General features: G+C 42.7%; 1 protein-coding gene across 1 annotated transcript in view; it reads right to left on the reverse strand.

The window, feature by feature from the left end:
* Positions 1-22,514, reverse strand: part of Calpc (calpain C) — a 55,944-nt gene that overhangs the window by 23,338 nt on the left and 10,092 nt on the right. The window contains exon 2 of the mRNA XM_076313805.1: positions 4,105-4,248. Coding sequence (XP_076169920.1) covers positions 4,105-4,248 — 144 coding nt within the window. The remainder of the gene's footprint in view (positions 1-4,104; positions 4,249-22,514) is intronic.

Raw genomic sequence — 22,514 nt, forward strand, 5'->3', positions numbered from 1 at the left:
GACTTATTTGCTGAAACTTCAGACGCGAAACAAAGGACGATTATATAACACATCGCAGCGCGCGCGTACCGCGGTGCATAATTATTCCTCGAACGTGGAATGCGATTCGCAACGTGCGGCCGCGTCGCTGCGGACCTTTCGTGCGTTTTTATTGTCCCTATCGCAACTCGGAAACGATTTCCAGCCTGCTTCCGGTTTCACCGGCCACATTTTCACGGAATTTCTCGCGATCGTTCGCCCCCGCGGATTTACAACGCGCAATTACCGCGATAATTACGAGCCCGGTGCGTGCCACGAGCGTTTGCCATTCGCGGGTTCACGTTTTCATTGTCACGTGGCTACGTTCCACATTCGCGTTGCAACGATGCACGCTGGAAAAATATTTCCGTCGTCGTTAAATTTATGTCAGTCTGAAAAAAGGCACGATAAAAGAAAATTAAAGGAAAGAGAATTATCCGCGAGTTAATTGATGCTTGTTCGTCGTTGAATTTGTGTCACTCCAAAATTGAAGTCAGGATAAAAGGAAAGAAAATAAAAGAGAATTATCAGCGGGTTAGTTGTTGAATTTGTGTCACTCCAAAATTGAAATCACGATAAAAGAAAAGAAAATAAAAGAGAATTATCCGCGAGTTAGTCGTTGAATTTGTGTCACTCCAAAATTGAAGTCACGATAGAAGAAAATAAAAGAAAAGAGAATTATCTGCGAGTCAATAGACTCTTGTTCGTCGTTGAATTTGTGTTACTCCAAAATTGAAGTCACGATAAAAGAAAAGAGAATTATCCGCAAGTCAATAGACTTTTGTTTGTCGTTGAATTTGTGTCACTCCAAAATTGAAGTCACGATAAAAAAAATAAAAGAAAAGAGAATTATCTGCGAGTCAATAGACTTTTGTTTGTCGTTGAATTTGTGTCACTCCAAAATTGAAATCACGATAAAAGAAAATAAAATAAAAAAGAATTATCCTGCGAATTATCCGCGAGTTAATGAACCCTTGTTCGTTGAAAATCTATCAAGCTTGATACAAGTTCGTTGGAAAATCTTTTATCTCGTCGTACGGAGATCGAGGCGGTTGATAAATTTCCACGAGACGAATCAAGCGTAGAGAAACACGCGTTGCTCGTACCGGTCGTCTCGTTCTCGCGTCTAATCGAACGAAACCGCATACGGTTCGTTACGGCGTTACGTCATCGAAGAAGTGCTGAAACGGTCTCCTTTCGACTCATGGTTTAATCATCGACGATCTTTAACAGCACAGGATACCGCACGGTTCATCGTTCCTGTTCGTCACTCGTGTCACGCTCAGCTATACGATTCCTTTCCGGCCGCGCCAAAAGCGTGACACGCGCGTATCGCGTAATACGTAATGGGTTAACGCAATCGTCGACCTTGTCGTAGAAACGCACCGCTGTCAGTGGCTTTTATTACGATCGTTATACGCAACGCAGAGTGCCATAATGTCTCCGTTCACAAGGCAGGCTGGGCTCCAGTTACGCGCCGGCAACTTTACCCTACCCTCGTCTTCTTTCCTTGTATCTCCGATCGTGGCGCGGGTTACGCAACTGATCGTTGATCCCTCGATTAATTCGATTCAAATTTTGGCTCGAAACAATGCGTTCCAATGAAAAAAATATCATCTGTTTCGAATATTCGAACGACGACGAAAGAAGAAACTTTCGAGCAGTTTGAAACTTCGTTCGATGAAAATCGTATAGAAGATTCAACGATGGACGAAATACTCGAGAGAGGTTCCCTCGATTAATTCGATTCAACTTTTGGCTCGAAACAATGCATTCCAATGAAAAAAATACCATCTGTTTCGAATATTCAAAGAACAACGAAAGAAGAAGCTTTCGAGAATTTGAAACTTCGTTCGATGAAAATCGTATAGAAGATTCAACAATTGACGAAATAGTCAAGAGAGGTTCCCTCGATTAATTCGATTCAACTTTGGCTCGGAACAATGCATTCCAATGAAAGCTAAAGAGGGCAAAAAAAAAGAAAAGAAATACTATCTGTTTCGAATATTCGAACGACAACGAAAGAAGAAGCTTTCGAGAATTTGAAACTTTGTTCGATGGACGAAATATTCGAAAGAGTTTCTCGAACGCGTGGAACGTCTGGCATCGTGGCTGGCGAGCTCTCGCTAATTGTTGCACAACGAGCGACTCCTTGGGTAAAAGGACCCGTTAGCTGCGTCGTGTTCAGCGGAGATGCTGTTACGCGATTACACACACGAAGATGACAAAGACATAGTCTACGTGTCAAGGTTGCATACTGTTTCCGTTACGGTTCCTAGGTTTCAGATTCCTCGCCCTTCCGTTCCGTAGGAACTGGAGCAAGCCGATGCGACTAAACCGCTTAAATGGTATTACCGAGACAGCGTTAACTATTCGACGATGTGCACGATGAAACGAAAATAATGTTTCTTTTCGCGTATCTGTAACAACGATCGACCGTTTGAAAATACACGAGCGTGTTTGTTGCTGTTTCGTGTACTTTTGACGCGTCGATCGTGTCAGGAACTGTACGAGATACTCCGCATAAACTTGACAATGGCTAGACGCTTGAACACTGTTCAAGATCGAGGAATGTAGATCACGAGAACCGATACGACGATTTCGGACTTATGAAACACGATACACACAACTATGGTCTGGTGGGGGACGACACGGACTATTCCAGATCTATGGAACTCGATACAGACGATATTGGGTCCGTGGGATCTCCGACTAACCGACCACGAACCGATGGAACTCGATTCTCCAAGACTTTGGATTCGTTGAGTTCGATCTTGGATTTTTCGATCTCGAATCGATGATTTTCAGGTATCTTTAATATGTTAAGGGACCGACCACGAACCGATGGAACTCGATTCTCGACTATTTTGAATTTGTTGAGTTCGTTGAGTTCGATCTTGAATTATTGGATCTCGAATCGATGATTTTCAGGTATCTTTAATATGTCAAGGGGTCGATCACGAACCGATGGAACTCGATTCTCGACTACTTTGGATTCGTTGAGTTCCATCTTGGATTATTGATTTTCAGGTATCTTTAATATGTCAAGGGACCGATCACAAACCGATAGAACTCGATTCTCGACGACTTTGAATTCGTTGAGTTCGATCTTGGATTATTGATTTTCAGGTATCTTTAATATATCAAAAGATCCTAAAGATGCCTCGAAAGATGGAGTTTCAGAGGTCCTAGAAGTTAAAAGATTTCACTCAATTACAAGGATCCTAGAAGTTCAGAAATCCTACGAACTAACCAGAGTTACAGATAAGTATGAGACAATTTCTCGTACAATAATCTGTGCAATTATTTTCGATACGATCGCTCGAGCGATAAGTGTACCAGATTGTTGCACAACATATCTCACAACGCAGCTGCGTCGAATCTAGAGATACGAATCGTCGTAGATCGAATCAGCCTTTCTGAAGTCCGTTTCTCGAGGTATCGTTTGCGGTGTATCGATCTATCTCGGATGGTCCTAATCCTCGAAAACTGAATCTCGAAGATCGAGATGAAGACCTCTCTCTCTCTCGAGTCCCTATTCGCGAAACAATTCAGATTTGGTGACATTTCTACACCGATCCAACGATGTTCGAGATTGCGATTATCGTGTACGAAGGATCCAGGTCATCGAGTATATCGTATCTTATCCATTGGAATCTTCGATATCAGATCGTGCGGGTCTAAGGTCGTCGATATCGTGTCGTCTGAGCTTGGAATCGTTCGTATCCGATCTCACGATATCGTAAACTCGGTTGGGTGGATAATACCTAAATGTCACGCCCTGGAAATCTCTCCTCTCGTAACTCTCGATACAAATATTAACATCGAGCGGTACACTCTTGGGAAAACCGTGAAAACGGTTACATATATATATATATACATATTCCGCGAACTGTGAAAAATCAACGATACCGATTCGCGAAACGTTCGCTCGAACGAATGGAATATATTTATCCCGCGTGCTTGTTGTTTTCATTGGCTCGAGTGGCCGTGAAAACTCCAAGTTAAAAATACGCGGTGGTTCGTTTCGTTATCGAGCGGCGGCCCGATCGTTTAAAATAAATTTATCAAACCGTGTCGGCTCACCTTCGGTCGTTTCCATTGGAACTGAAACGGTGGTGTTTGATGATAGAAGACCGATGTTTGCGTGGCCGGGAATTCAGGGTCCTCCCATAGCTCGCCTCGTTTCAAGCACGAACGCTTGATTCGTTCGTACTCGCTCATTACGTCCTGGAACAACGAAACACCATCAGATCAATCGACGAAACCCAAAGAAGAATCGAAAAAACGAGAATCTGTCGTCACGATCTATGGACAGATTTCTATGGTGCACGCGTAACAATTAAGTAACCGTTTGTTTCATTAATTCTCGATTAACATTCCGTGTAGCGCGCACTTCGTGGATGCAACTAGATCAACGTATTATACAATCTCATTAATATTTATAGCAAGCCGCGTAAGGAGGGTGAGAAATTAACAGTAATCGTGCGCGCATCGCCTACTCGCTACATATTTTTCACCGTCTCTACCCCCTCGCCCCCCTTTTCTGAACTTCGCGGTTATCCTTGCGATCGTTACCAAAGAATTCCTTTACCGATGTTCAAACGTAACAACCGTGAACAATACTTCTCGAATATTAATATCGTGATCATGGTGTACGCACCGATGTTCAAACGTATCGATCGTGAACAATACTTCTCGAATATTAATATCGTGATCATGGTGTACGCACCGATGTTCAAACGTATCGATGGTGAATAATACTTCTCGAATATTAATATCGTGATCATGGTGTACGCACCGATGTTGAAACGTATCAATGGTGAACAATACTTCTCGAATATTAATATCGTGATCATGGTGTACGCACCGATTCGAATTACGCAACACGCGGCGGGGACCGTTCGCGAACACCGCGCGCATTAAAAACGCTTCAGCGTTGACCTCGATAGCCGTGATAACGCGTTTCGAGACCTCATCGAGGACCCATTGTATCGAGGTCGACACTTTCTCTTCTCCGCTCGGGTCTCTTTGTTACACGAGTGAACGTGTTCCTTTATAGCCGCGGAAGATACCATTATTCCGAATCTACTTTTCATCCGAATCTACAACGAACGAGACGACGACGAGTCACTCGTTGGCAATTAGCATCGCGACGCTGTCCCTCTTTACGAGTGCAACGTTCACGCGTGCAACGTTCACGAGTGCAACGTTCACGAGTGCAACCTTCACGAGTGCAACGTTTACGAGTGCAACGTTCACAAGTGCAACGTTCACGAGTGCAACGTTCACGAATGCAACGTTCACGAGTGCAACGTTCACAAGTGCAACGTTCACGAGTGCAACGTTCACGAATGCAACGTTCACGAGTGCAACGTTTACGAGTGCAGCGTTTACGAGTGCAATCTTCACGAGTGCAACGTTCATGAGTGCAACGTTCACGCGTGCAACGTTCACGTGTGCAACGTTCATGAGTGCAACCATCACGCGTGCAACGTTTACGAGTGCAATGTTCACGAGTGCAATGTTCACGAGTGCAACGTTTACGAGTGCAACGTTTACGCGTGCAGCGTTTACGAGTGCAATCTTCACGAGTGCAATCTTCACGAGTGCAACCTTCACGAGTGCAACGTTCATGAGTGCAATCTTCACGAGTGCAACGTTTACGAGTGCAATGTTCACGAGTGCAACGTTTACGAGTGCAACGTTCACGAGTGCAGCGTTTACGAGTGCAATCTTCACGAGTGCAACGTTCACGAGTGCAACGTTCACGAGTGCAACGTTGCACGCGAAATCGTTACGCGCGCGATAACCACCGAGCACTCCGATAAGACCGAGACAAAACCGAGATCATCGATAACCAAAAATCATGTATATAAACCACAGTCCCCTGAATAAAGATTCATTCATTGTGCCAGCCTACACGAGTCCGAATCGCTGTCCGTCACCCGCTACGTACTCTTAAAGATCATTTCATGGTGATCCCATAAGTAATCTCGTCTCTCATCGTACTTTAAACGAACACTTGAATCGCATCTCGGCGATGCGTTTATAGAAACTTCTTTCTACGTAGCTCGAAGAGTGTTCTCTCGACAGTTTATCGGTTGCTTTCGATGCAGTTCGATCGATATTTTTCACTTGAAAAAAAATTTTGGAACGAGCATTGTACGCTATACGAATTTAAAAATGGTAGCACATCTACGGATACGGTTGAAAACAATTGCGAAGTGTATGGTGAACGTGCTTTGTATTTGAGAAAGTATCAAAAATGGTTTTCCAAATTTCGAAAAGGTAATTTGGACCTTTTCGACGAACCGAGATCGACTAACACTGTTCAATCCTGAGGCATTGAAAGCTTTAATCGAGTTAGAACCACAATTGACTACCGATCAAATTGCTGAGAGATTAGGCAGTAGCAGCAGTACTATTTGTAGACATTTAATACAATTGGGAAAAGTATCGAAACTGATGGTCAATGTATCGACGATTGAAAATAAATCCAAGTATTAATTCTTTTCATCGAAAGTCACCGTCAAAGTCAAAGTCACATTACTTGTGGGATAACCTAATAATCACATCATTATATTCCCTACGGGGACATTCGCTAAACGGTAACTCTCTACGGAGACGTTCGCTAAACGGTAACTTTTGCCAATTACCTATTTAGTTTTTTGCTCTAGCAAATTACCTATAATTTCCTTCTATTCCCACGAAGTGAGAACAAGTCAAGCTACCATCATTTTAATACTGTCCTACGCGAGTCAAAGCGCGCGAGTGGAAAGGACTTTAAACTGTATTACTCAACAATATATTGTTCGTGATCCTATACAGTGACACGCATCAAACTTTGGCCCGTGCGATCGTAACAGCCGCGTTATCGTTTCTCTTCAACGACGCAACGACCGGTCCCGGATCGTGGTTGAAATCGAAACTCGCTGGTTACACCATCCCGGTACGAAACTCTTTCAACTGGGAAGACGACGTCCGCTACCCGCGCACCGATTACCGATCCACGTCGATTAAACACCGGTAATCGTCGTTACCATCGATCCCCGTTTTGCATCGACAGGTTCGCCAGCCACGGTCACCCAGAACCGTAAAAATAACAGTAAACGTTACTTTTCATCCTTTCTAATGGCGCACGCGGTTTCTTTCGCCTACATCGCCGCGGCCACGTTCGTACGGAAACAGGAACGATCTCTCGAAACGTTTCGTACGAACGCGAGCGGCGCTTTCGAATTTTAACGAAACTCGTCCGGTATCGGCCACCGAGTCATCGCCACGACCAACCGCGATTATTGCTCGTAGATCCTCTCGTCACGGATGAGAGGAGAGGCGATCGATACTGGGTCGTTTCCACGTCGAAGAGGAGGACTCGTTTCGTTTCGTTCGACACGGTCGAACGGACCACGACACACCGATTACGTTTCCCAATCGCGGTGTTGATAACAGATTTTCACCGTGGACGGTGACGATAACGCGAGAGAAGGCGAGCTCGCGCGTACTCGTGAAAGCGTCACGATTGCGAAATACGTAATTGCGTTCGTTGGACCGCCGCGATGCATTGTTCCGAGTTGGTAACCAATGCGCTCGTAGAACGATCCGTTGCACCAATTAAGATCGCAACAACTCGCTAACCGATCCAACGGTTAATCAACGCACCCGGTAGCTCGATTCTTCCATCTTTGACCATCTGGAACGGTTTTACGGGGTGTCTCACTCGTCACCGGTCGCTTTGAATTTCTTGATATTTTTCAAACGTTGAATCGATTTACTTAAAACTCGACGTGTGTTGTCTATAAGGATGGGGAATTAATCGTGGAAATATACACGGGGATAGAACGCGTGGAAATTATTCAGGAGTATTAAGAACAATCGCGAATCTTTCACGATTTCGGGAACTTTGTAGTCATTTTTGTCGACATTGTGTATCGGTGGAAAGCATTGGGCAAACTTTGGTAGTTAGGTTTGTTGAAATTGGAGATTTGAAAGAGACGATTCCAGAGTTGAAAGACAACGTTGAATGTGTTATTGGAGAAAGTGAGACGAGTTTGTGAGGAAAGATCGTGAACAATTTTGGGAAAATTTCAGTGGTTCGTAAAAAAAGGCCGAGGCGATCATTTGGAAGATATCTTGTTCCTTCGTTAACTTCCAAGTGTGTACTTTTGAATAAAAAAGGAACTACGAAGATTACTTAAACCGTTCGAGTATCATTGAAAAAGTAAATCGACCGGTGAGGATTGGGACACCCATTACGTTTCGTGGCGCGGCGTTACCTTCGCATACCGGGCTAAGGTGTGCCTTTTTCTATTGTTATCAAACGACAAAGGGTCGTATTTCTGTCGCCTCGTTCCACGGTACAACCCTTTCGCAATAGGGCGAGAATGTTTCCAGCGAGTTTTTCAACGAGAATCAATTCACTTATCGACGATTAAGCGTTACTTTCGATCGCAGGTACAATCGCCAATAGAAAGAAGAAAATTGTATTTCAAAACGTAAATAAATAACATTTCCTTCGTTGCTCGTAACACGATGTTCGAAACGCCCGGTAATACGATCAGGTTCGTTAAATCGGTAATTGAAACTGCTCCAAATATGAAAATCACCAAGGCTGCGTGACACAGTATTTTCTTCCACGTATATTAAATAGCGAGGTTACTTAATAGTACATAATAACAAGTGTTTGGAACTTCGAAATGGCAGTGCTATCCTTCACGTAACAGACAGTTAATTATTTTTTGCCACGTGTACAATTTACTTCTTATTTTCAGCAATAGCACTCTTGCATAATTGTAAACTTTTCCACGGAAACTTGTCCGATACGTATTTACGATTTACGTAAATCGTGCCTCTTCGTGTAGTGGACGAGAAAATTTGTAAATATCTCGTTTGGAACGTTAGGATCGAAATTTCAATCGAGGGTGTTTCCGAGAGTTCCCCGTCATTTTGTTCGTAGAAATCTATGGAGGTTTCGTACACGAAAGACTCGAGACCGTGGGCAATGGTAGACTGTGCAAACAGTCCTGTGCGAAACTGTCTACGAATCGACGTTCGCCGAAGCCACGCGATTCAATGGTCTTTTCATAGCACTCTCGCTGGATACGAGGGAACGTAGCATATGGCCCGAACGTTTCTTTATCGCGCGTGTATATTATAACTGGAAGAATTCTCCGTTGGACCGTGTCGTAGGTAATGCGTTCGTTGTACCAACGGAGAATGATTCAGAATGTCGTCGATAAATTTTAATTCCGCGAACCGGTTTAAAGGCAGTTGTTTCGGTAGACCGGTAACGAAGAGGAGGCTTAGACTCGGCTGAACTCACGCGGATCCTCGCACGGATCTAGGAAAGTTTCGACGGTTTCTGAGGGGCTTCGATCTTCCACGTGTCTTAAAATACACAGCTAGACGCGACAAGATGTACACGTATCCGCGAGTGAACGACATCCTTGTTTGTGTTACGAGTTGCAATTTTTCACAACGACGTCGATATTCGAACACAATGGAACCTGAAATATTATTGCTTCGAACGTTTGTTCGCAATACGGGGGAAAATTCACCGACTTGGATCGGATTCTATATTGAATATATATATACGTTGCTCTTTATCGACGTATAAATTGACCGAGGCAACGTCCAGAACCAGACTGTAGCTCACATGTTGCTGGATAACAGCCTGAAAACGAAACACCGTAGAACGAGTAAGAAGTTGTTAGATAAGTTACATAAATATACTAGGAACGAGAAAGTATTAGATTGTGAGGAAAGTCATTTCGTTTTTTTTGGGGGAGAAATTGAAACACGATTTTTTTAGAGTGTGTAAATATTTTATTGAATTATATATTCTCCATTTTGGAGAACGAAATGACTTTCCGAACAAACTAATATTTTATGCGATACATGTACGTTTGTGTGTGTATTTATTACGTATCGTGTATTATTTATACTATGATTTTCGTTCCACAGAAATCTTTTCGCATCTCTTTAGATATATTTTTATGGAATAATGATTCTTCTTCCATCGTTTGTTTTAATTTCGGTACTCGTCGCATGGAAGGTATCGTAAAACAATTCACAAGCGGTTTTAAATGTTCGCTGTTACTTTATTTTCAGCTGTTGCTCCTTTCACGTTGCTTCGATCGTCGTTCAAACCGGAACGCGTTCTTTGAAGTTACGAAGACTCGAAGTGTATGAAAAAAAAAACGCGTACTTCACGGAACAACTGTACTTCTCGAGTGATCCAATACAGGGAGCACTGTCTTCTACCCGTGCATTAACTGTTTGGTGCACAGTGATTTAAGAAATGTTCCACCTTTTTAATACACTGACATGCATGGTGGGATATTTTTCAATCCACCGTGAAAAATTAAAATAACTTCGTACAAGTTGCACGGTGAGACTGTTAATATTATTTCTCGTAATTAAATGCCTAATTAATCTATTCTTTAGGTTTAGTTACTTTGAACCATCATGAAAAATTAAAAGAACTCCATACAAGTTAATATTACTTCTCGTAATTAAATATCTAATTAATTTATTTTTTAGATTTAGTTATTTTCACTTATCATGAAAATATAAAATAACTCCATAAAAGTTGCACGATGAGACTGCTAATATTCCCTCTTGTAATTAAATATCTACTTAATTTATTTTTTAGATTCAGTTATTTTCACTTACCATGAAAATATATAATAACTCCATCAAAGTTGCACGATGAAACTGTTGATATTCCCTCTTGTAATTAAATGCCTAATTCGTCTATTTTTTAATTTTACTTACTTTGTATCGTTTCACAAGTTCGGCAACTGTGCCTCAAAGAGTTACAAAGAGTGCATGCAATCGTGCATTCTCTCGCGTGCATCTACCGCCCTTGAAACACAGTTCTCTAGCAAAAAGCAAAGTCTCTCAAACCGGTCGTGTTTTCGCGTGGATTCTACGAAAAATTTGGAAACCGCTCTCGACTCCCTTCTGTGTGGATCTCGCGACGATTCAGGTGTGTCGGGACTTTTGTCGCGTAACAAAAATTTTAAACGTAATAGGAGGTCTTGGCACGATTCAAAATTATAGTTCGTGTATCAGACTTCCTTCGAGAAGAATTTCTTTTTTTTATAACTATGCAAGTCGAAGTAATGCGGGCACTTTAACACTAACCGTAGTTTAAGTTTAGAACTGGCAAAAATAAGGGCGATAAGTTTCAAATTGGAAACAGAACTGAACTTTTTTATTCTGAATCAGAGAGTTTTTATATGTCACTTTAACATTAACCGTAATAATATTATAAGTTTAGGACCGGCAAAAATAAGCGCGATAAGTTTCAAATTGGAAACAGAACTGAACTCCTTTATTCTAGACCAGGGGTTTTTTATACGCCTTTGAGGAGGGGTTTGTGGTGTGTACGTGACCGCGGGTGCGCGATAGAATTCGTATTACTCCAGAAAAGGATCAGTAATTGGGATTGCTTCCTTGATAATTATAAGTATATTTCGATATAGAAGAAATGTGTCTGTCTGGTTCTATGCTTACAAGAGAGCTGCGTAGAGGACTGTGCACAGAGGACACTGTAAACTGTGTTTACGATTGATGGTAAATATACTTGAGAATATGTGCGTACTGTGATATCCTGCCCTTGGGTATGGACTATGTAAACTAATTTAATAGTGTGTCTACCTGTTGGGGTCGTTCCCTTGGAATTTAGAACCGAATCAGGGAATCTTTACATTTACTAGCTTGTTTACTAGTTTTATCGAACAATAAAACTTATTGAATAGTATAGTACTAGGTTCCTCAATAAGTTTTATCATTCATATCGAACAGTGTAATACTAGGTTGCTCAATAAATTTTGTCATTCATATCAAACAGTAGAGTACTAGGTTCCTCAATAAGTTTTGTCATTCATATCAAACAGTATAGTACTAGGTTCCTCAATAAGTTTTGTCAATCATATCAAACAGTATAATACTAGGCTCCTCAATAAGTTTTGTCATTTATATCGAACTGTACAGTACTAGGTTTCTCAATAAGTTTTGTCATTCGTATCAAACAGTATAGTACTAGGTTCCTCAATAAGTTTTGTCAATCATATCGAACAGTATAGTACTAGGTTCCTCAATAAGTTTTGTCATTCATATCAAACAGTGTAATACTACGTTCCTCAATAATTTTTATCATTCGTTAAAACTTATCAAACAGTACCACATCAAACCGTACACGTTTTATCAAACGACAAAACACATCGAAGAACCTGTTACTCGGACTTGTAACTTTTCTTAGACAGATCTTTACATACACTCGGACAGTCTTTACTATATTTATTCGTAGTTCGGACAAGATAAAGACGTCCTCGCGCAGGCGTCCTTTCCGCGAAAATTGCCCAATTTGACGTCGTCGAAGGTATCTCGCAAGAAAGCGGTCGCCGTTGGATTTCGTTTCGCAGTAAACCGCATCGACGTTTTATTTACTTTTAGAAAATTGCCCGGTTATTGCCGCGTGGTTTTTCTGAGCCGCGTTCCCCGGTGCAATCATCCGACCGAGGAACCCATGAAATACACCACCGATCCTGCAAACGCCCCATGGCACGTACCACATCGGAGATTTTACATCGGTACGTGCCAGGTTATTCGACTTCGCCTTCCGCTAAACCGAACACTTTTGCGATCCACTATATACGTTAGCTGTATAATAGCTACCATACTCTCGTACCGGTCGGACTAGTTTCACGCTTGGTTCTCCCGCGGCCTTGAAGCGCACGAACCACCGCTGCAAAGCTGCCGAGAAAACCTTTATGGTTCTGGCCTCTCTCGACGGGGACCGTGCTGCCTATCCGCGGATTCCGTCGCTCCGTCTTCCGGAATTTGAACCGTACTCGGACACGAGATTTTATATACGTGTACACAATCATCGCGGTACGAACCGAGCCCGAAAACAATTTACGGACCGTTTCGAGAGGAATCTTCTTCGTTGCTCGGCGATAATAAAACGGAGCACAGGTATCGTTTCGTATCTACCGTGTACACCGGTAATAATCTAGCGAAATCCGGACCGTGGATGAAAAGAGGAATCGGTCGTGCGAGCCGAAGTACCGATTCTCGCGTGCTCGCGTGTACAGTTTCTGAGTGGTGTTTCTTTCTTTTTTGACTCGTTTCCGGGCGAACGGGAGGATTTTAATGCGATAATTTTTCGTCTCGATCGCCCTGGAATAAATCGGATCGACGACTGGAACGATTTCGTTATTATCTCGGGTAACGATTTCGAAAAGGAACGTACGCGATGGAGAAAAAGGAGATTCTTCGGGGGGGTATGCAAGGTACACGCAAGAAAGGATAATGGAGACTTATCGCGAACGGAAGACGAACGAAATTGAAAACTTCGATGAACTTTCGTACGATGGACTTCGATGATAAAAAGCGTTGAACACGGGATACGTACGTTTACTTCGTTTCAAAGCCACGGAGAGTACTTAGGCAACGGTGCACGTGATTCAGTATTTACGTCCTCGATGACTAATCGTGCACTTTCTATTCCATCGAACGTTCTTTTTTCGTCCGGTTTTCTATACCCGTTCGCTGTTAGTTTTAACAATGTAAACAGCAACGAGGGCAATTAACCAACGGAGGAACGAGTACGCTCGAAGGGACACGAAATCGTTTGAAATCGTTTGAAATCGTTTGAAATCGTTTGAACTCGTTTGAAATCGTTTGAACTCGTTTGAAATCGTTTGAAATCAGTTCCAAACGGTTCAGAAGAACGTACCGTGTCATTTTTTCTCTCTCTCCCCTTTCTTATTTTTACTTTCTTATTTTAACACGGTTCGTTACTCGACGACATTGTTCGGGCTTTGTTTCGCGGTGACATTTCACTTTTACTTCGGAAGCAAGACAATCACAGTCGCCTTGATCCACTTCGGCCAGATGTTTCTGAGGTTTCGTCGCAAACTAGTCAAATTAAGATAGATTTACGCCGCGAAGGAATCGCGGAGTTCCACCCAGCCCGTATACGTAACCAATTATCGTTACACGGTCACGAGTAATAGTTAAGCCGATTACGAGTCTGTCATTAACAACGGAAACGCATATCAGAGAAGGTTGTTTCTCCGTCGAAGCGGACGTCGTACCGTGGTACTCGGGTAACGGGATACCATGGACGAGCTGTTCTTCGTAACCTCGTGCACTACGACCTTAGCTTCCTTCTTTCTATTATGCAGTGCTCCAATTTTGCATCTCCTCGCAACCGGTCGCATCGAAACGCTCGGTCTCGGCCGTTGAATAATTTCATTTCGTTTCGCGAGACCGAGTGTGTTTCCTTACCACCCCGTGAAAACAAAGAGCGCAAAAACGATACTACGACGTTCGAAGGAAGCGTTGTTCAAGGTGAGAAGAAGAAGAAATTGAAAAACAGAACCAGGAAGACGATCTCGGTTCTTGCAAGTACGAAATCGTTCGAAGCATCCGGTCGTGGGCTGCGTGAGCTCGTGGAAATCGGATCGATTGTAGATATTGTATTTTCAGATCCACGAAGAAGTTACAACCTCGTCGAGACCAGTCTCCAATTGTTTAGGTATCAGGGTTGTTGCTCAACGTGGTATACGAAAGGAAAATTATTATCGAATAATTATCCGAGTACAATGTTATCGGATAATTATCGAAGAAACGAAATTATTGGGTTGTTCGGAATGCGATTTCGTTCTCCAAAATGGAGGGTATATAATTTAATAAAATGTTTATACGCACTTAAAAAAATCTGGTTTTATTTTCACGAAAAAGAAACGAAATGACTTTTCGAACAACCCAATATTTTTGTACCCGGATCAATTTCCGTCTCTGCATCGTTTAACGTTATATACTGCGATAACGTAGAGAACATTTAACGCGAGGTAAAGGGGAACTTGAGACGTTACTCTCGAGAAGTAGAAATTTACTTGTCACATCGTTTCAACGTAACGACCAAGAGAATTATTCCTGCGTGTCGACGAACAACCGAAACGAAATTTAATTTCCACGGTATCTAATATACGCGCAACATTTAACACGCAACATTTAACGTGCAACATTTAACGCGCACTGAAATTCACGATATTGGTAACGGAGAGTAGAAATTTACTTGCCACGTTATCCCAACGTAACGATCGTGTGAATTTTCGCATATAGCGCGATAAACATTCGAAATAAAGTTCCGTGTCAACGATATTTAATACAGAGAATATTCAAAGCTGGATATTCGCCATATCGGTTCTAAATTGTAGAAATTCAAACCGTCGCGTTACTCACGCGCGAATTCTCGTACATCGTGCTCAATAAACACCCGAAATAAAGTGCCTTGTCTGCAATACATAAAGCAGAAAATATTCTCGAGTACCTAAAATTGTAGAAACGTACTCGTCGCGTTATTCGAACGTAACCACCGAGCAAATACTCAGGTATCGTACCCGATAATCGTTCAAAATAACGATCCGACTCTACAATGTACAACGATGAAAATATTCAATGCCCGTGGCTGGAAATTCACAAAAATTTCAACCGTAGAAACTTGTCGTGTTACATCAAACGTAACGTAGATGATCCTCGTAATTCAATGAACACCTATTGGATGGTTCGAAAAGTCATTTCGTTTTTCTTTTTAGTGAAAACAAAACACGATTTTTTACAGCGTACAAACATTTGATTAAATTACATATTCTCAACTTTGGAAAACGACTTTCCGAACAATCCGACAATTCGGGAATATTTAGAGTCGGGAATGCGAGAAATGCGCCATATTGGAGTCGCGAAACGTGGAAATTTCTGTTTCATTATACGAACGTAATGAACCAACGAATCACGGTAATCCCGTAGAGATTGCTTCTAACAGTTTGTTGATTTTACGGGAGATATCCTGGGCAGTAATTTCTCTTGGAAGTCATTGCCACGTTCGTTGACACATCCCGCACACGAATCCTCCGGCGATACCCTATAAGGCTGACCGTGAGCAAGTGGCATCGGGCGACCTTAAGGTTCGGTTCACAACCGTTTTCCCCCTCAGAGGATACCTGGTGGCGTGTCGTAAATGATTAACGCGAGCGCACACAGAGATCCTTATCCGCTGTTTACCCTTTTGCTTGACCTCTTCGCTTACCAAACGGGCGGATCGTCGTACGCCGCGAAGAAGAGGCACGCAACTATTATCGAGGTAGCGACGCGAGATCCAACGAAAACACAATAGACGACGACGCTTCGTTGCTTCGAAACGATCTTAAATTTCGCGGCGTTGGTTCTTTGAACACTTCTGTTCCTCGTTTCCCGAGATTATTTCCCGTTTAGCTTACAAAGATCGATTTGTGTATCATTGGGTTGTTCGGAAAGTAATTTCGTTTTCCAAAATGGAGAATGTACGAGTTAATGAAATGTTTATACACTCTGAAAACATCGTGTTTCATTTTCATCGAATAAAATTAAATGATTTTTCGAACAACTTAATATTAGATGCGTTCCAAATTGTGTGTATTAATTGAGAGAGTGTAACGTAGATTCTTAAGGTTTCTTACGAACCAGGTACGCTTGTGGATGTTGTTTATCACGATTGTAAGTAGTCAAGTTACGAGCACGCTGAATATAAAATCACTCGATTCTCGTAGAACTATCGCCGTAAAATTTTTTTGCTCAACTATCGTAAATTTGTAGAGTTCTTTCATCCCAAGAGCTTCTCGTTTCCTTAATTCTGATTCTAATCCTCGTATTTGCACTTGTAATATGATACTTGTAACAAATACTCGGTGTCTCTCTATTTTTTCAATGTATCTTTCAGTTAAACAGTCTTTTGTAATCTTTTCTCTTTCATTTGCACTTGTAATATATACTTGTAATAAATACTCTGTGTTTCCATATTTTTTCAATGTATCTTTCGGTTAAATAATCTTTTGCAATCTTTTTTCTTTAATGCACGCACCGTGTTCATTTTTCTTTGTAAATCAATGGGTTTATTACCCGTAAAGAAATAAGTATGCGATATATGCAGTCGACGAAGAACGGTGTGCAATGTATGCACATTTTTCTTCCTTTCGTCGACTGCGTTCGTCGTATACGGAACCTGCCTGAACGAACAATACAAAGCGATCTTAAACCGTTGATCGCTTATATTTCGAGTCGGTTGCGATATTTGAGAAGCTTTGGTTCGCGAGGCGAGAACGTTCGCTTTCGTAGGTTTCACAGAGAGGGTTCCTCGATAAGACACGTGTCATCGTCGTAACGTAACGAGGAAAGAACAATAACGTACACACCTGTCGCTCACGACGGTGACCACGTTTTGCTTTGAACGCTCGAACCAGAGACGAATGTTTCCACGAACTTCGAGTAACACCGTAACGATCCGAAGACGAGTTCACCATGGTGTCGAATAATTTGCACAGGTGTGGTCGACACTTTTGGTCAAATGAACAAAAAAGTAAAGACACTTATGTTTAAATGAACAGAACATAAAGATACTTTTGGTCAAGTGAACAGAAAATAAAGACACTTTTGGACAAGTGAATAAAAAATAGACACTTTTGGTCAAGTGAACAGAAAGTAGACACTTTTGGTCAAGTGAACAGAAAATAAAGACACTTTTCGTCAAATGAACAAAAAGTAAAGACACTTTTGGTCAAGTGAACAGAAAATAAAGACACTTTTGGTCAAGTAAATAAAAGATAAATACACTTTTGGTCAAGTGAACAGAAAGTAAAGACACTTTTGGTCAAGTGAACAGAAAATAAAGACACTTTTGGTCAAGTGAACAGAAAATAAAGACACTTTTGGTCAAGTGAATAAAAAATAGACACTTTTGGTCAAGTGAACAGAAAATAAAGACACTTTTGGTAAAATGAAAAGGGTAACGAGCTCTCTTTCGTAAATTCATTCTCCAAGAGGAGTAGCACCGAAGCGAGAAACCAGCGCTGCCTCGATAAATTTCCTATAACTCGCATCCGGTCGAGAATCGCCTCTAGGAAATGACCGGTGACTTCGATTACGAATAAATAGCCGAATTGTGCCCGTTTCGATCGTTGAGCACACTTTCTCCGAGCAGACCGCAGGTACATAAGTACGATTGCGCGCCGAGCCACGGATTTACGCAAATCTCCGGCCATTTCTCTGTTATGGTTCGATCGAAAGCAACGATGACTCTTAGACGGATGTGGTTTCCGTCCTTTGGCGTCCCAAGTGTCGTGTGATCATCCAACGCGTGGTTATGCGACACCAAAGTTTTGGAACACCGAAGGTTTTGTGTACTTGAATGTATTTTATCTTTTTTTATACATTAGGCACACAGGTTAATCTCTCATTCGTGTACACAAAAGGGTGGGAATATAAAAGGACAGACTGTTCTCGGGTCGAGTTACGAGCTGTGACGAAAAGATGTGTGTGTGTGGTGTGGCGCGAATGCGGGTAGTTTAGTTTTGAAAAGAAGATTGTAGGCGTTAAGACTGCGTAGGAAGAAGCGAATTATTATTGTTAGATACGTATCGTAGAGTATCGTTGAGAAATGCCATTTTATTAATATTTTAACGTTATCTGTTAAACGTCTGACTGTAAATATTTGTACTTAGATTTTTTTTCTTTAAAAAATAGTTTGAAGTCATCTATGGACTGATTTTCACCATAGAAGCATCCGTTGGTAATCCATTGGTAATTTCTCGCAGAGATACGAGAAAAGTATACTTGTTCTTGCCCACCAATGTGTACTTCGTACCTCCATCGTCACGATCGTAAACCATCGAACAAGTAGCCATAAAATCTGTCCACGTTTGCATAATTTTCCTCCAGTTCGTGTGAAATTTCTGGAAGATTTTTTAACCCTTTGCACTCGAGACTTCTTTGCTACCGACGCCCCGAGAAAATCCTTTAAGTCGTAAAATTAATCTGGAATGGAACATTTTTAAATACTTCGCATATATACATTTACATTCTACAAAAACATAAAATTTCAATTCCAATTTGAATTCCAAACAACAAAATTTTCCCGGATCGAAAACAGTACACCGAATTAGGTATCGACCGAGGATCTCCTCTCGACTCCAAAAGTTTAAGTACTTTCGAGACGGTTCGTCGCAACAGTAAACGTCTCGTTGGTTGTCGATTCTGGCTTTCGAACGACTTCCTAACGGGCAGAATCCGCTCGACGTTGCACAATCGGCGATACCGTCGTGTCCAGCGATACACCGAGCTACCCGAGACCAGTCGGTTCCAGGATATCCGCGGTGTACGTACCGCGCGTTCGAATTTTCACCGGTTTCGAAACCGAGAACCTATCGAGCGGCGCGGAACGCGTTTTACAATTTATGCGCTCGATCGGTCGCCGATCGTCGTCTCCGCGACGAAAGAAACAGGGCGCTGCCCGCTCGACACGCACCAGCGGAACTGGAAACAGAGTTGGCGAGCACGCGGTGAAATTTCATCCTGTGAAGCGACGCGACACGTCGCAGATTTTCCGGGGGTGCGGACCCGCGGCTCTTTATTCTCCTCGGTGCCGTTTTGCCGTGGCTTAGATCGCTTCGCACGATAACGAAACAACCTGTAAGCAGCCGCGAGCTCGTGCTCCCACTACCTTGGCAAATACCGGAAATTTGTGCAAGCGCCTTAACCTTATCGCGTGAACGATCTCGGAGCACGAGTCTCGATCTTCCACGCACGTCTACCGTACCTCTTTCGGCCGATGGTTGTTTGTTCCTATGCATCATCTGGCATCTTTGGTACACGCAAAGTCTGGCCAGAAGAGATGACCAGTCGAGGGGCTATCCGATTCTGTATCTCGGCACGGTGGTGCTCGAGACGTTACTGCGCATCCTTCGTTAGGCACTAGGATCTTCCCGATTCCGGGAACCGACAAACAAACGGATCGCGCTGTGGCGACGCTACCCACGCTTGCCACCAGAGGGAAATTCACCACCAACCGTTTCCCGCAAGTTCCCGTACCTGCTCCGATCGGTATATATACGATCCCTTACCGATCTTCCAATGTCCCGGCGTATAAGGCAGGGCCTGCAGGATGCCTTACTGACGAGTCCACTAGCAGGCCCGGGATATGAAACGCTCTTCCCACTCCTATTTCCCTTCTCACACATTTCAAACATAGAGCCGCCAAAGCGCGATCACCGATCGTTCCAACGCCGAAATACGCGTCCCAATGCGAAACACGCGGTTTTCAACGATCGATTTTCACGCGAAAAGGACACAGAGAAGGTTTTCACGATACGAGTTTTTCGGTGGATTTCTCGTACGCGACACGGTTTGGATGGATCGTTTGATCGTTTAGATCACCGATCGTTTGACAGCTTGGATCACCGATCGTTGAAAAAAAAGAACGGGAATCTCTCCGGGCATCGTGGGACCGTTTGAGATAGAAATTATAATTGAATGGCTGGGAACGATTATCCGTATCGACCAGAGAGATTAATAATCGCGGTTGTAGCGTTGTTCAAGGCTTCGATGGTTTTTAACGAACGATCCGTCCGTCTCGCGACGTATTTCCAAACGTGGAGATCGGAAAAAGTAGCTCTCGAAATTGCCGCGGGACAGACGGGCGAACCGATGGATTTAACGGCCTTGGGTGTAGCATAAAATCGGTACGAGTGTCGTTTCGTAACGAGAACGGTGATACCGCAGTATTCGTGCAACGACGGTGTAAGATGGCAGGTATTCGTAATGATTCGCGATGAAACGAGCAGAGATACAGAAATTACCGCGTACGTGGAAACACGAACGTCGCTATGAATAATAACGATCAGGAAGTGAGACGAGCATCGACGAGGAGAACCAGCCATGATACGTGGAACTTTGTGTATCAGTGTCGCGTGAATTCTTCCGCGAGATTCGTGAATTTCTTACCAAAGTTCGTATCTAGTATATCAAACGTCAACGTTTCGGTCGATGATCGAACTCCATTCGGTGCGTGACGTCCCTGCGTGAAAATAACGTTCGTTATTTATTATTATTACGTTCCTCGTTCGTCTCTCTAACGTCACTCGTTATTAATTTTAATAAACGTATCTCGATTCCATTACGATGATAAACGTATATCGTTCGTTGGAAATCGGACGAATCGTCTCTCGTGTGATTCAACGATCACAGGGAAGTGTCGTTGCTGCGGTCGATGTCTGCGTCGAAATTATTACAGTGGGAAAAACACTCGGAGATTGTTAACCGTAGTTGAGAGCACACACGCGCGTGAGACATTTATGTGATTCATCGTAAGAAGATGCGCTGACGATACTACGCGCGAGCGCGGAAAGGCCTTCGGGACGGCCTTTGAATGAATGTTTCCCGACCCTGAACAGAGATCTCGCGAATCCTTCTTCCACGGCTAAATAGACACGTTTCGTCCTTACACGGAACGATCGACGAATCAATTTCAACTCGAGGGAGCGATGATTCGAACTTCGAGTTACGAAACGACGATACTACCGAAGGCCATTGCGGCTCGTGTTCCGCGAATAACGATCGTGGCTCTACGAGCGGAAACGCTCGTCGACGGATCGATTCGGAGGATCGCGAACAGAATATCTACCCCCCAGGGGGTCCAGGTTGGAATAACCAATCATATCGTCGTATTCGGATCGTCGAGGTCGGATAACGAGTACTCTGGACTACGTTCACCAACGTTTGCCAACGCGTTTATTCTAGAGTCGATTTTGCAGATGAAGTTTAACACAGATTTATCGCGGGTGAGATTCGAAATTGGATAAGACGTGAACTTGGGAAGGAATGAACGATACGAGTACTCTAGATTTAGTACTCTAGAGTTAGTGCTCTAGATCTACTCTTCAATAGTCGTGGATATGTTTATATATTTAACCCTTTGCACTCGAAGCTTTTCTGCTACCAAAAACTAGCACCTCAATGAAATTCTGGAGGATTTGAATATCGTGTAATTAATTTAAAATGGATTTTAAATTACATTTTCATTTCAACATTTCATATACATATGTTTACATCTTACGAGAAAGGAGTAATTGAATTTTAATTTCAATTCCAAACCACTATGGTTTTCCCAATTGGAGAGAGTACACAGAATTAAGTGGCGATCGAGGATCGCCTCTCGAGTGGAAAGGATTTTAACTCTTTGGACTCGAGAGAAGACCCTCGGTTACCACTTAATCAGTGTACTATTTCCGACCCGGGAAAACTTCGTGGTTTGGAATTCAAATTGGAATTGAAATATTATATTTTGATAGAGTGTAAACGCACGTATGCGAAGTATATCAAAATATTCCTTTCCAGATTAATTTTACGACTTAAACGATTCTTTTCGAGGCTTCGATTCCCAGTAGCAGAGAAGCATCGAGTGGAGAGGGTTAATCTCGAGTAATTTTTGTCACCGTAGTTCATAACGTAAATCTCTCAGCGATAAGATCCGGAGCCACGAAAACCACAAGGAATCGAACCGTTCGATATATCGTAACGAAGATTCTACGATAACGCTAGAACGAAACCCGCGACTGTGTTCCCCGAAGAACGATCGTTAATTCACCGACGCAGCCTGTGGGCGACACAGT

The sequence above is a fragment of the Ptiloglossa arizonensis genome, chromosome 6 (assembly GCF_051014685.1).
Source record: "Ptiloglossa arizonensis isolate GNS036 chromosome 6, iyPtiAriz1_principal, whole genome shotgun sequence".
NCBI classification, from domain to species: Eukaryota; Metazoa; Arthropoda; class Insecta; order Hymenoptera; family Colletidae; genus Ptiloglossa; species Ptiloglossa arizonensis.